The following is a 12997-nucleotide window of genomic DNA, read 5'->3' on the forward strand; positions in this document are numbered from 1 at the left end:
GAAGTCGAAAGATGGAGTACGTACCTCAGCTCAGATCTCCGGAATTAGAAGCACGGGCGTGGAGCTTATCGGCATGATAAACCCCGATGCTCCGATCTCGAATTAGCGATAACGATAAGCTTCCTAACCTCTCCACGGACTGCTCAGCTTAATTCAACTTCACTAGACTTCAACGCTCGAGTCAGACCAACTGGTCATATCAACATTCAGTCACTCATTGGTAAGCATCTAGCCTCTAAAACCCTCGAGCACACAACGAGGCCTCCCAACGCCATACAGCTGGCCGTTCCAGCTCCTCAATCACTATCCACAATATTCTTTGTTCACCATCAACATGGCGCTCTCACCAGTCGTAACACACACCGTTGAAGCGACGCAACCGCAAAGCCTCGGGCGCGCAATCTCTTCGCCTCTAAAGAACGTCACTTCGCAAACATCTTCCTCCAATGGAACGCCTATGCCTCCTGTCACTTCAGCGCCTGCGCCGACGAGTATTCCTACGACTCTCGATCTTGCAGAGCAGATGAACGATGAGGAGAAGCGCAAATACGTCAAGGGTATGTTACAGCGTTGAACATCTCAAGCGTTGCTCTAAAAATGTCTAGGCAAGAAGCTCGGTGAGGGTACATACGCCGTTGTCTTCCTAGGTCACTTGCGCTCGAAGCCCACCACTCTCGTCGCCATCAAGAAGATCAAGGTCCAGAAGGAATACGATGAGGGCATGGCCCCCGACGCCGTCCGCGAGTTGAAGCACCTCCAGGAGCTCTCCCACCCAAACATCATCTCTCTCCTTTCCGTATTCTCCTCAAAAGATCAGAACCTCAACCTCGTCCTCGAGTACCTTCCCCGTGGCGATCTAGAAATGCTTATTCGCGATACCGAATCCGTGCGCTACGGTGCCGCTGATATCAAGACATGGATGGGCATGCTCACCCGTGCCGTCTGGTTCTGCCACGAAAACTTTGTTCTCCATCGTGATATCAAGCCAAACAACTTGTTGATCGCTGAGGACGGCGAAGTCAAGCTTGCTGATTTTGGTCTTGCGCGAAGCTTCGCTGATCCTCATCAACTCATGTCCTCGCGCGTCATCACCCGCTGGTATCGACCTCCTGAGTTGCTTTTCGACGCGAAGCATTACAGCGGTGCTGTTGATGTCTGGTCTGTTGGCACTGTGTTCGCTGAGCTCATTATGCGCGCGCCCTATCTTCCCGGTAACACAGACCTTGACCAAGTTCGACTTGTCTGTGAACTTGTCGGTACGCCCACCGATGATAACTGGCCTGGTGTCACGAAACTTCCAGGCTATGCTGTTCCTGGGCAACACCCGGTTCGTGGTAAGGACTGGTATGAGATGCGCTTCGGTACTGTTGGTTCTGACGGTGTGGACCTGCTAATGAAGACACTTATTCTCGACCCCAAGAAGCGCATCACTGCTCGCGGTATGCTTGAGCATCCATGGTGGCATTCTGAGCCTAAGCCTACTCGCAAGCAAGATCTGCCTCGAAAGGGTGGCGCAGGGGCTGATGACAAGATGGGCGCTGATCTAAAGCGAAGGCCAGGCGTGATTGATGATGACAGGGGCTCCAAAGTTGCACGCAAGCTTGATTTTGGCGGCATGAAATAGACATGGAGAGACGAGGCGCAGAAAAGAATTTTAATGAACATATGATATGTAATTCGGGTGAGCATTCTCGGGCGTTTGGACATATACAGAATAAGGAGAGGAATACGCGACAAGTCGCAAAGGACCTGGCTTGCTCAAAATGGGACATTTTATTAGATACTCAGATCTCTTGATCATCATAAATTTGAAACCATCCATATATGTCTCCTAGCCAAACGCTCGCTCTCAGCGTATCTTCGTGATATTGACATTTCGATTTCGTAAGTATATCCAATCAACCAAGTTCTATTCTATTTACTCACATAAGCACACACTCAAGCCCATACATTGCTCTCTCGACACTTTTTCTGACTTGATACCAGTCCGCCCTTCTCTGCGCATACTCGTAGACTTCTTCAGCACGGAAAATGCCGCCAAAACGATCGCCATCTGCGATGACTGTGGCCATCTCACGCGCATGTCGAGGGTCAATCAGGAAGATCTGGCTTAGCTCACGAAGAGCAGCAAAGTATGCGAGCAGATCAGGGTTGCGCAACGTCCGAATGTACTCATAATAGATGTTCATATCAGCAATGAGAGTAATCGCGCCCTCGGTACTGATACGTTGTCGCTTGAGGTGCTTGCAGATCGCTGTGAAAAGACGAAGACCAACCTCGCCGTTGAATACATCAAGCATCGACTTATCTGTTGTACCGACAAGCATTTTTGTGTGTGATGAGACGAGCTCTACAATACGCTTTGCTGTGGCTGTGGGGCCAATATCAGGCTCTGCAGCAGGCACTGCAGGCTTCTCGACGGTGCTAGAGCTGCCGCCAAATCCAGAGCCAAAAGCAGAGGACGATGTAGCCGCTGAGGGATCAATTGGGTTGTAGTCTGTGGGTGGTTGAGTTGTGCCCTGAAGATACTCAACTTCGTCCATCAGGACATCGATACCCTTGTTCAGGCCGGCCGCAACACTCTCGTCGAGCATTTGCTCAAACTTCTTCTTGGCCAGGCCTGCTGGGTCCAAGAAATCGTTGCGGTCAGCAATTTTCGGGGTGGCAAGTTGCTGCTCATAGAAAACGTCAATCATCTGTGAGATAAGGTCACCGACGTTGACAAGCTCGATGAAAGTGACAAGCGGTGCCACGCCCGCTTTGTTATGATCGTTAACCTCTCGCGGGTTATAGTGCGAAAGATGGTCGACAGCCATATCAAAGCCCGTCTTGACATGCTTCTGCCCCAAGATACGCAGCAACACCACGAATATGGTCGCACACTGCTCTCGAGCTTCTCCGCCAGCTTGTCCACCAAGACTAATAAAAACTGAAGCACGTCCCAGGCTGGTTTTGGCAGCGTGCACCAGGTTAAGCGCCACCTCAATGCTGAAAAGCGACTTGATGCCTTCAAGCTTCGACGCCATGATTGCAGCCTTGGCTGCCAGCTCATCCGTTGGTGCCTGGGCAGGTAATGGCGTCCTCTGGCCATCAAGTGCCAGACTGGGCGTCTCAGGTCGCGAGGGCTGAGGTGTCAGTGTCCCAGAGCCATTCAGCTCCTTTGGTACTGTTGATGTAGGCCTCGATGATGCGGGTTTGCTAGTTGCGAAAGGAGATCCCATCGGAAAGCTCGGTAGCACAGTAACAGGCATCATAACGACCTTCTTGAAAGAGCTCAAAAAGTCCTTCTTGTCGGCTGAGCGATTGATGTTTGACATATAGAACGACTCCAGGGACGAGTCTTGCTCAGAAAGCTTCTTCTCCCAGCTTGCCACTTCTGTGTCAGCATGATTTGTGAAGAAGTCTAGCTCAGCTTGGAGGTATAAGTCGAGATGCGGCTCGAAGACGCGCAGTGAAAACTCCTTTGCCATCTCTTTAACATCTCGCTTAGACCCTTCAGGGGGTGTAAGAGACTGAAAGAAAAGCATCGTCTGCTCAAAAACGCCAGACACGGCTTTCAAATAAGCTTCCATACTACGTTCATGCGCCTCGTCGAACAGTGGTGTTGAATACTCCATGATAATATCCTCCCTGACCTTTTCCACAAATATCCAGAATACATGTTCAGGATTAGGGAAGATGCGTTGCATCACTGAGGCCTGCTCATTGACTTTGGTCAGCAACTTTTCGAAGAACAGCCGTGAAGGTTCGAGTATGATGCTTTCGTCCTGTGTCGCTTGGTTGAGACAGTCCATCGCGTTCACCACCAATAACTCATCATCGTTGAATATGGGGTGCTTATGCACAAATAGATCTATCCCTCCAGTGGCGCCATCAAGTGTGTGCAGGACATGTGCGTAGCGATGCATTCGTCCGTCAACATCCCAGAATTCGTATCCTTGTTCAAACTCCCGTAGAACAGCACTCTCGAATAACCCCATCATTGATGAGAGCTTCTCCTCTCGCTCCTGGCATCCAGTTGACCAATCGCTATGGGCGAATCTCTTAAGGTTTGCGAGCATTTGCGCTTGTTTCTCCGGGTCGCGAAACGCTTGGAAGACGATAGGGTCCGCATGAGACCTTGCCTTCACCAAATCAAAGTAGAATGGAGCCAAAGCGCCGTATATCTTTCCGTACTCGTGCCTCGCGCCACCCCGAATGCTCCGTGCGTTTTTGAAGACATCCAGATATGCTGCCGGGTCTTCGGCGGGGTTTGTTGAAGCCCCCACCGCCATCGTCTCGAAACCATCACGAATATCTGCAACGGCGCGATTCTTGGCCTCCTCTAATGAGGCATCGAATAGTGTTGTTCCTGTAGATTGCGTGGGGCTTGCAAGCCCTTTGGCTTGTTTTGCAGCTGCATTTGCACTTTCTCGTCTTCGTCGCACTGCCTCCTCGAATCGACGACGAGCCTCGACTTCATCCCAACAATCCATGCTCTTTAATCTTGAGACCCATCTAGTGTCATCGTATACCATATCTCGCATGCGGTGTGATGCGCGGGCAAAGCGCAGTTGATCGGCGACTGGCAAATAATCGAGAATCGTCACCAGTATCTCTGAATGTCATGTTAGTCGCAGGCGCTCGATATTGCGAACATGGTATCTTGCATACCCGCTGGAAGACTGGCTTTCGTGTCGAGCATCTCGGTCGCCTTCAGGGTGCTAAGGATGCTGCCACGATTGGCAGCACCCGTTTTGGACCTATACATGATTGGAGAGGTATATCTATCGCGATTTCGGTCGTTTCTGTATTATTTCGTGCTTGGAGGTACCCTCTAGGTAGATTATCTCCTCGTAGTCGCTGTTCAACGATTGTATCCTCTACGATGCCATGGGCCGTCTTTCAATCCGTTCATTTAGATGATCTGGTCTAGCATGTGGCAGCGGGACTCTTCATATATAGCGACACCGGCATTGGAAGATTACTCAAGCTTCGGGGCTGCTAACTCGGTCGTATTTTTCGTTTCTCGATGATTTTCGTGATGTTTATAGCTCACAATGAGTTGGTTGTAAGAAGAAGAAGAATTGTTGGGCTGGGTCATGTTACATCTTGAGAATGGAAGCTGCTGGTCGGACCGTGGTTAGCTCTGACAGGGGGGAAGTTGCAGTCCACCCACATGTGCCCCGCATCAGCGATGAAGTTGGAGGTGGGATCTGAGCTTACCCTGTACCTCCAGAGTTATGGACATTTCTTAAAGTTATGGCTATTTCATGGGATGTCTTCAGCCCAAATGATTACTGCCAGTTTGTTCATACTGTGTACGTAAGCTTAGTGAAAGCCTCTTTTTAATTTCGCCCCTAACAGTCTATTCATGAGAGTTATCGTTGAAATTCCCTTCTGAAACAATAGTTGATATAAGTCTACCGCCCTTTCAATGCTATACATCCATCATGCCAACTCTAACCCAAATTTTTTTTTACCAGCGAAACTCCAAAAACACCTTTGAACGACATAGTCAAACACATTGCAGAACGAATTGACTATACAAAAACTCAAGTCCGTAAGGATACCCCTACCAACTCCCATCGCATGCGAATACCATCTATATCATGCTCCTATATGTCGTTCACTCAAGGAATGTGAAGAGATGTGTGTGCAACACATTCATAGCCCGAGTAGCATCTCGTGCACTTATCACGCAAGAGATGTTGATCTCACTGGCACCTGTTCGACTTCGTTAGTAGACTCCTTATTCAAGATGAGGATCATACATACCTTGTGAGATCATCTCGAGGTTGACATTGTGTTCTCCCAGAGTAGAAAACATGCGACCTGCAATACCGACCATGTTCTTCATCTCAGCACCAACCAAGCTCAGAATAGCCATGTCGTTGAGCACGCTCACATCACCACACTCAGCAAGCTCCTTGGTGGCTTTGCCAAAAGCCTCGACCTGCTGACTGCTCGAGTGAATAGCCATAGAGACGTGAACCTCAGAAGTAGAGATAAGATCGACCGAGATGGAGTAAGTGTCCAGGATAGAAAAGACGCGAGCGAAGAACCCGTGCGAAATCGATCTCTTATTCGAATGCACATTGATAACGCTGATGTGGTCCTTGATGGTGACGGCTGTGGGTCGCTTCGGCTTCTTGTGTTCTGCCTGAGGCTTGGGAGAGTCCCGTGTAAGTTGATGGCTGGCCGAGAGGATGCGGTCAGGAACGACAATAGTGCCATTGCCGCGAGGGTTCTTAACATTCTTGATACGAATGGGGATAGGCGGTTCAGCACGGATGACTTGGTCCATAGTGAGGTGGTGGATAACCTCTGAGCCATAAAATGTCAACTCAGCTGCTTCGGAGGGCGTGATGGACGAGAGCAGGCGTGCGGTGGGCACCTTGGAGGGATCGGCTGAAAAGATACCATCAACCTCCTTCCAGACCTGAAGTTCCTCAGCCTTGACGCCCACGGCGCAGAGGGCTGCACAAAGATCAGTGTAACCACGACCGATGTCACCGTCGATGAGACTGCCAGGAACGTTGCCAAAGAAACCAGTAACGACAGGGACGCGGCTCTCACAGGCGGCGATCTTGCGGGTAAAAGCCTCTGAGGCAGTGCGGTAGAACTTGCCGTCGAGTCTCTCGTTAGCATCATAGTGGAATGAATCGCAAAGATCGACATATTCAGACTCGACGCCCTGGTTAATGTTAGAGTGAAACTCATATATATATAAGTAAACAGCGTATTACTCACCTTATCCTGCAAAAGAGCCGCCATAAAACGACAGCTCAGTTTCTCACCGAAGCTGATAACACGATCCTTTGCTCTTGAGTTGATCTCAAGGTTAAATCGCTTTGCAGCGACGATATACTCGACCAGCTCTTGACACTCATCCTTGATTGTCTGAATGAGTTTTCCACGTAGAGAAGGATCTTGGATGTAAGCCTCAGCAGCAAAGACGTGATCGTTGCAGATATCAAGCATCAATCCACGAGCTTGCTCAACCAGTTCATTCTGCTGCTCCTCATCGACGCACATGGCGGCGCCGACACCTCTGAGCTTGCCGTAGACGGCGAGTAGTCTATTGCGCCATTAGTACTCAGATCATGCCAATTGACGTTACAGAGAGTCTCTGTATATAAAAATACCAGAGCATAGACGTACCGACTGGTGGTTCCTTCAGCTTTCTTGCCCGTGCTTCTGGCAGAGCAAACGACGATGACTCTGTTTTGAGACAAGCTGGCTCTATTGGCGGGGTCAGTTACAGCCATACAAGACAATTTTAAGCCATTTCTCTCTTTCTTTCTTTCTTTCTTTCTTTTCCATATCCAAACGCTTCGGGGAAATATCATACCTGACAATATCTGTAGCAATCTGAACATTCTGGTTAGCAATGTGTATAAAAACCACAGAATAATGCCTCTCCGAAGCTCAACGGGGAACAACAAACCTTGTCCGGAAACTTGCCAACGCTTGTGCCGCCGAATTTTTGAACGACCCAGCCGAGAGACGGCGAATTGCTATGCGAGAGACCTCCCATGTTTGCTTTTCTTCGATGTTCAAAATCAGATGTCAAAGATTCAAGTCTCCAAAACGTGGACCTCGGTTTTCTACTTTGTTCCCCCAAGGTAAGGCTGATTCAGAGAAAGTTAATGGTGGTGGAGTTCCTTTTTTTTCCGGCTGAGTAACAACGAGGGAAAAAAAAAAATCGAGCTCGATTGAGGCACTAATAAGGTACCGACCGATCTTTTATTGAGGCAATGTACCCACGGACAAGCGCCGAATCACCTCCGGAATTCCTGAAACAGTACTCTCAAGGTGAAGGGATACGAGAATCGTGGTATAATATGATATGATTTGTAGAACGCGCCGGTGCAGTCGATAGATTGAATCGAATTGAAGCGTAAAGAGGCGCGAAGTGTAGATGGATGAGAGATCGACAGCGATTGTGTGCAATTGGCGTATTATCGAATACTGAAACCAGTACCAAATTGCAATCCCCCAAACAAAGATGAGAGTAGATTTGGTGTTGATACAGTGACAGACGGTTTGAGGCTCTGAATGCGAATATCCAATATTAAAGACTGGATATGAAATCAGTTGTCCGGGAACGGAGCTTGAGTTTCAAGATGATTAAGTGCGGCCAAGAACAACGCCTCCGTAGCAAACACTTCAGAAGAATGGTCACAGGTATGTATATATGAAGTTTCAAGAACCAAGAACTATAAATTAAGACGAGAAATATTATTTATATATGGCTCATGCTGTAGCATCATACTATGGACTCTAGAGTCAGTGTTTGAGAACAAGACCGAAGTTGCCTCCGAAATAACAGCTCATACAAGGGTGCTCCCTCTATAACATTCGCTGTATGGTATGACTCGACCTTGCTACAAGTTCCGTCTTCGGCTTTGTCCTTCATTAGACACGTTTAGGTTAAGCTCACTAAAGATTCATGACCCCCACTGCGCTAATGCTTAAGCTCCACTCAGGCTACCCCACCAGAGACGACTAACAACTCACTTACATGGTCATCAACAGTCATTATACATAGAGCTCCGAGTGACTTGTCATTATAACAAAAGCACAATAGATTTTATCCAAGGGGTTGATCTATTCAATCTGACGAATGAAATCGAGACAACGCAAAACAATTCCGCTGCTGGCCAATCAGAGCTTAAACGCAGACTTTACAACTCTCGCATAGGGTAGTCAAGAACCTTTCGCCTGAGAGAGAATGGCACGGTATTTAGGTACTCCTAACACGCATTTGCTCATTCCTCTATTGCCGTTACCTTACCTACGAAGGAACAAGGGGATAATACGGAATGAGCCAAAAGCCTACGAACAGTATATTGGACGATGTGGTAAAATCAACCCCTCCCAATGGTTCTCATGGTGCGCCTTTGCCAAACCCGACACCATTTATACTCAAAAACTCCAGAACCAAACCTTTCAGCTAATGTGTACACAGAAACAACCCCAATCCTCTATCTTCCAGGCCTGCTTCGCTCAGTTGGCCAAACTCAGCGCCCTTCACTTCCCGCTTCTGCCTCTAGGCCATCATCATGTCGTCGTTCCATCGTCCCATCATGTCTGGCAATTAGGAGACCCTCCTCTGGGAAACACTGACAACTGTATTAATATAAATCACCCAAGGGTATAATCGATATCCCAATCCCGGAACGCCAATCCCCGTGTCAGGTAGGTAGACACACACATGGGCCTTTCGGCCTTACTTGAAACCCTTCAAAGCTCATCAACAGTGAATTCTGCCCCTTCCAACAGGGCATGCTCCTGGTTGTCTGTGCCGGTGAAGCCAAACTTGTCCATGGGGAAGTCTTCCTCGGGCGTCCTAATACCGATTCCGCTATCGTCGTGGACATCGCCCCCACTCATACCCATCGAATTCTGGTTAGGTTTGTTGGCCGGGGGAAAAGGGGCACGCTCCCCTTGGTTTTGTGATGAGTTGTTCAGGTTGAATTCGTCACTGCCGCTGCTGTATCGGGAGGGTTGCCGGCTTGTATCTTTTGTTGCTTGGGGTGGCGTGGGCGTTGTCGACCACGTTGTCTGGCTCCTTTTTTGCTTCATGAACCCTCCCTCCTCCACCATAAAGCAGACCAGTTCATCTATCCATGTTTTGGTCACCCACCATGAACTGAAGCTCTTACCCTGGTTCATGGTGAGGTCTCGCATCACAGCAGTACCAATCCTCTCGACGCATAGCATGATGTCGCTCGCTGAGGCGTAAGGAAACCTGGTCGGTAGACTGTTGAGGAATGTTACCCAACGATCAAGCTGATATGACTCGCCCTTTTCACCGGAAGCTTCTGCGCCACCGTCGACATCACTATCAGATGGCCGACCTTTGCGCGACAAAACATCTCCATATATAGTAAGGCATTCCACCTCCCAAGGCACGTCTGCGGGATCAACGAGATCTCGAATCTCGTTAAGCAGAAGATTCACAACATCGTCCATACCCCGAGTAGGAACACATTCGGCAATCTTTCGAGGCCGAATTGTTGTGATCCAGTCGATATACATCTGATTGCGCTGCTCACGGGACGACAGAAAGTTAGCAGCAGCGTGAGCTGTCAAGTTGACTCTCAACGCGCGGTCGATAAGTCCAACAAAAAGTGCCGCGGGTCCCTCCTTAGCACGGATTACATGCTGTGGCTGGCCTTGGAAAGACTCGCGAATGTGCATCACCAGTCTGTCCGAAATGGACCTAAAAATATCCAACACATACTTAGGAACAACCTGGAGTTTCAAACCAGATACGATGCTCATCATACGCTGGTAGAGGATGAAATCACACTCCTCAATCCAAGGAGCCAAGGCCGGGTTCCCAAATAGTTTTAACACAGGCATGGTGAGAGTCCCTTGGAAAGCACCATAAAGATGGAAGAAAGTCTTCTCTTTACAGAAACGGATACAATCGACTAGTGATGTGCAGTGAGCGCGATACAATGCGAATAGAGACTTGGCAGCGTCGGGGTCGGTGCCTTGAGGGAGGTAAGGCTCGAGGTTAGGAAGAATAAGAGGTTCCTCAGGGTCAACAGGCCCCTCAGACTCGGGACGAAAGCTGAGTTCGAGCTGGGTCTTTGTTGTGCTGGAGCTGAGGTGGGCAATGTTGGCAATCTGTGGCTGGTTGTAGATGCTACGTGACTGGAAGCCGGACTTTTGCAATACTGGGGCCGGGTTGGCCTCAGTGCTGCCAATTTGAGGGGACGGAAGGGCCCCTTGGCTCAAACTGATAGTCGTTTGTGAAGGAAGAGTGCTATTTCTGTTAGCAAGCACATACAAATTACGGTCAGGGATAAAGCTAACTTGAAGCTTTGAGTGAAGGCAGGAGGTTCTGGGAGAGCGCGGGTTGGCTGCACTGAAGGCTCCCTAACCTCGGCCTGGTCCTCCTTGAGTGTGAAGTTCACATAATGATATTTGGACTCTCCGCGAACACCGAGTCGCCGTGTCTTTAGACCGGGAAACAATACCCTAACAAGCTTCCCGAAGCTAGCGGGATTAAGTACGGTGATTCTTTCGGTAGCGCATCTCGACGCGTAGTTGGCGTATACTCGTCCTCGAGGAACGGAACCCTTGCCCCTTTCACAAACCCCATGGATCCTATAGGACGATTAGCATGCCTGTTGCAAATATGGAAAACATTTCACGACATACCAGAGCATTGCAAACACCTGTCGGGTTCGCTCTGAGTTTGGACCTCGTTCATTTCCATGAAGCTCGCTGGCCACGTCAGGAAGGCTGCGATGCTCGTTGGCTTTGAATAGAGCTCTCATTTCAATCTCGTTGTTTGCACTCGATCTATTGGACGCGGGCTTTGGGGCTCCAATCATTCCAGCAAAGGAATTCTCGTCATTATCGTCCCTCTCCATCATTTGGCTATCTCCCTCGGTGAAACTGGCATGGCTGTTATACTGCTCAGCGGGTAACGGGTGCCGTTGCATGGGGTGTTTTGGTTGTTGGTATTGCATCTGGTGACCCATTGGTGCACTCATCGAAGCATCCATCGAGTACTCCTGGCTCGCTTGGAGCTGCTGAGCCATCATAATATCCTCTGCCGACATTTGAGGCGTGTTCATGTCCTTAACCTGGGCATGGCCGTGGACGTGTGCATTTGGGTGCACTTGACCATTTGGATGAACCTGTCCATGCTGGGCCGGTATCCATTGCCCGCTGTACATGTCTGAAGCGTCGGCAAAGGCAGGCTGCTCTAAGCTGTTGAGTGAAGCTGTTGAAGCACGGGATAACGGTCGTCGTGTCGATCTAATGGCGGCGCGGGTGGTTGGACCTTGAGCTTGATTCTGGTCTGTTATATCCACTGAATTAAATTTGTCAACAGACGGAGGCTTTATGGTTTTGCATGAATAAGATGAGGGGAGGTTATGCTTTAGCAGCGAAGTTAAAGCTTGTTATGTTGTGTTGTGTTTGGACTTTCCGAGTGAGTGGCGCGTCGGTATTAGGAGCATCAAGCAGGAGGAGATGAGGTTGTTTGGGCATGGGGTTGTCGGGGAAGAAAAACAAGGGAGAAAGTAAACTTACTGTTATGCTCCATACTTAATTGAGGTACGAGACGAGACTGGGCTGGACTGGGCTGAACCGACCGGGACTTTGTGTTGATTTGGTTGACGGAAGAGAGGAATTTGTGGGCGGGCTAAACAACAAACATTGGCTGGGCTGGGGTGTTCGGATGCGCCGACGTCAATAACAATGAAACTCGAGGGTGAAAAAGGGACCTCAAAAGAGTCGCGAGAAAAGAAAAAAGACCAGCAGAAGCTGAATAGAAAGAAACTCGTTTCAAAGATGCCGCGGAAGGAGCTACTCGGGTGCAATTTTGGCGCGGCGCTGAGGGTAACAATTTGTCGTTCCTGGAGCTGTTGTTGTCCTTGTTTTGTCGTTGCGAGGTCAACGAGAAATGGATGGTCGGTGGTTCAGTTCAGTTAGGTAATCCTGCTCGCAGCCAGAGCGGGGACGATATCCACTTGTTCTATTGGCTTGTCTCACTCGGCTCTCATTGGAAGGGTACGGTAAATTAGCCGAAATTCCTGTTATGATGAGAAACGAGATTTGACTGGCTGCGAATCGCTTCTTTTACGATGCTCTCGATCTGTGTTTTGAGGCTTGAAACTGCTATGCCCTCCCCGGCCAAAGGTGCTCACCGTGAGAACTCGGATGTGTTCTCAGTTATGGAGGAGATCATCGTTGCCCTTAACAGCCCATGATCGTCCATTGCAACGTGAATAGTCGTGGACAGAGACTGGTTCAACCTCGATCCAAGTTCTTGGCAGAGGTTCAGTTGTCCAGGAAAGATGTGAGATGTGAAGCACATGCTCTGCGTATAATATGTGCACGAGATCGCAATCACAGTCACAATCCGCAAGGGAAACAATCGAGACAGATAAATACGCCTGGCCCTGGACAACCGTCGAGACATCTGCCTAACGAAACGACACAAGGACGGTGAGTATCTTGGTGTTATTAAGAGTCCAGATGATTA

At 49.2% G+C, this 12997-nt stretch overlaps 4 protein-coding genes across 10 annotated transcripts; 1 reads left to right on the plus strand and 3 right to left on the minus strand.

The window, feature by feature from the left end:
- Positions 1–122: 122 nt before the first annotated feature.
- Positions 123–4600, plus strand: FOIG_02710 (CMGC/CDK/CDK7 protein kinase). The gene is made up of 2 exons (XM_031200094.1): positions 123–557; positions 606–4600. Exons 1-2 carry the CDS (start codon positions 335–337, stop codon positions 1622–1624), a joined length of 1242 nt encoding a protein of 413 aa, XP_031069862.1. The 5' UTR covers positions 123–334; the 3' UTR covers positions 1625–4600.
- FOIG_02711 (uncharacterized protein) lies at positions 717–5186 on the minus strand. Of its 2 annotated transcripts, XM_031200096.1 has the most exons (3): positions 5159–5186; positions 4654–5104; positions 1679–4597 (listed from the first exon to the last, which is right to left on the minus strand). In XM_031200096.1, exons 2-3 carry the CDS (start codon positions 4748–4750, stop codon positions 1923–1925), a joined length of 2772 nt encoding a protein of 923 aa, XP_031069864.1. In that variant the 5' UTR covers positions 4751–5104; positions 5159–5186; the 3' UTR covers positions 1679–1922. The 2 variants fall into 2 exon arrangements, with proteins under 2 accessions (XP_031069863.1, XP_031069864.1); XM_031200095.1 differs by lacking the exon at positions 5159–5186 and having other exon boundaries at positions 717–4597; positions 4654–5129.
- A 90-nt stretch (positions 5187–5276) lies between these two features.
- FOIG_02712 (aspartate kinase) lies at positions 5277–8264 on the minus strand. 5 transcript variants are annotated; one of them, XM_031200098.1, is made up of 6 exons: positions 7430–8264; positions 7334–7353; positions 7144–7224; positions 6733–7060; positions 5758–6676; positions 5277–5706 (listed from the first exon to the last, which is right to left on the minus strand). In XM_031200098.1, the coding sequence occupies exons 1-6, from the start codon at positions 7517–7519 to the stop codon at positions 5609–5611; spliced, it is 1536 nt and encodes a 511-aa protein (XP_031069866.1). In that variant the 5' UTR covers positions 7520–8264; the 3' UTR covers positions 5277–5608. The 5 variants fall into 5 exon arrangements, with proteins under 5 accessions (XP_031069866.1, XP_031069869.1, XP_031069865.1 ...); XM_031200101.1 differs by having other exon boundaries at positions 5277–6676; XM_031200099.1 differs by having other exon boundaries at positions 5310–5706; positions 7144–7353.
- A 442-nt stretch (positions 8265–8706) lies between these two features.
- Positions 8707–12408, minus strand: FOIG_02713 (uncharacterized protein). Of its 2 annotated transcripts, XM_031200102.1 has the most exons (4): positions 12043–12408; positions 11161–11821; positions 10813–11106; positions 8707–10762 (listed from the first exon to the last, which is right to left on the minus strand). In XM_031200102.1, exons 1-4 carry the CDS (start codon positions 12053–12055, stop codon positions 9229–9231), a joined length of 2502 nt encoding a protein of 833 aa, XP_031069870.1. In that variant the 5' UTR covers positions 12056–12408; the 3' UTR covers positions 8707–9228. The 2 variants fall into 2 exon arrangements, with proteins under 2 accessions (XP_031069870.1, XP_031069871.1); XM_031200103.1 differs by having other exon boundaries at positions 11161–12397.
- Between the last annotated feature and the right edge of the window lie 589 nt (positions 12409–12997).

Source organism: Fusarium odoratissimum, assembly GCF_000260195.1.
Source record: "Fusarium odoratissimum NRRL 54006 unplaced genomic scaffold supercont1.3, whole genome shotgun sequence".
NCBI classification, from domain to species: Eukaryota; Fungi; Ascomycota; class Sordariomycetes; order Hypocreales; family Nectriaceae; genus Fusarium; species Fusarium odoratissimum.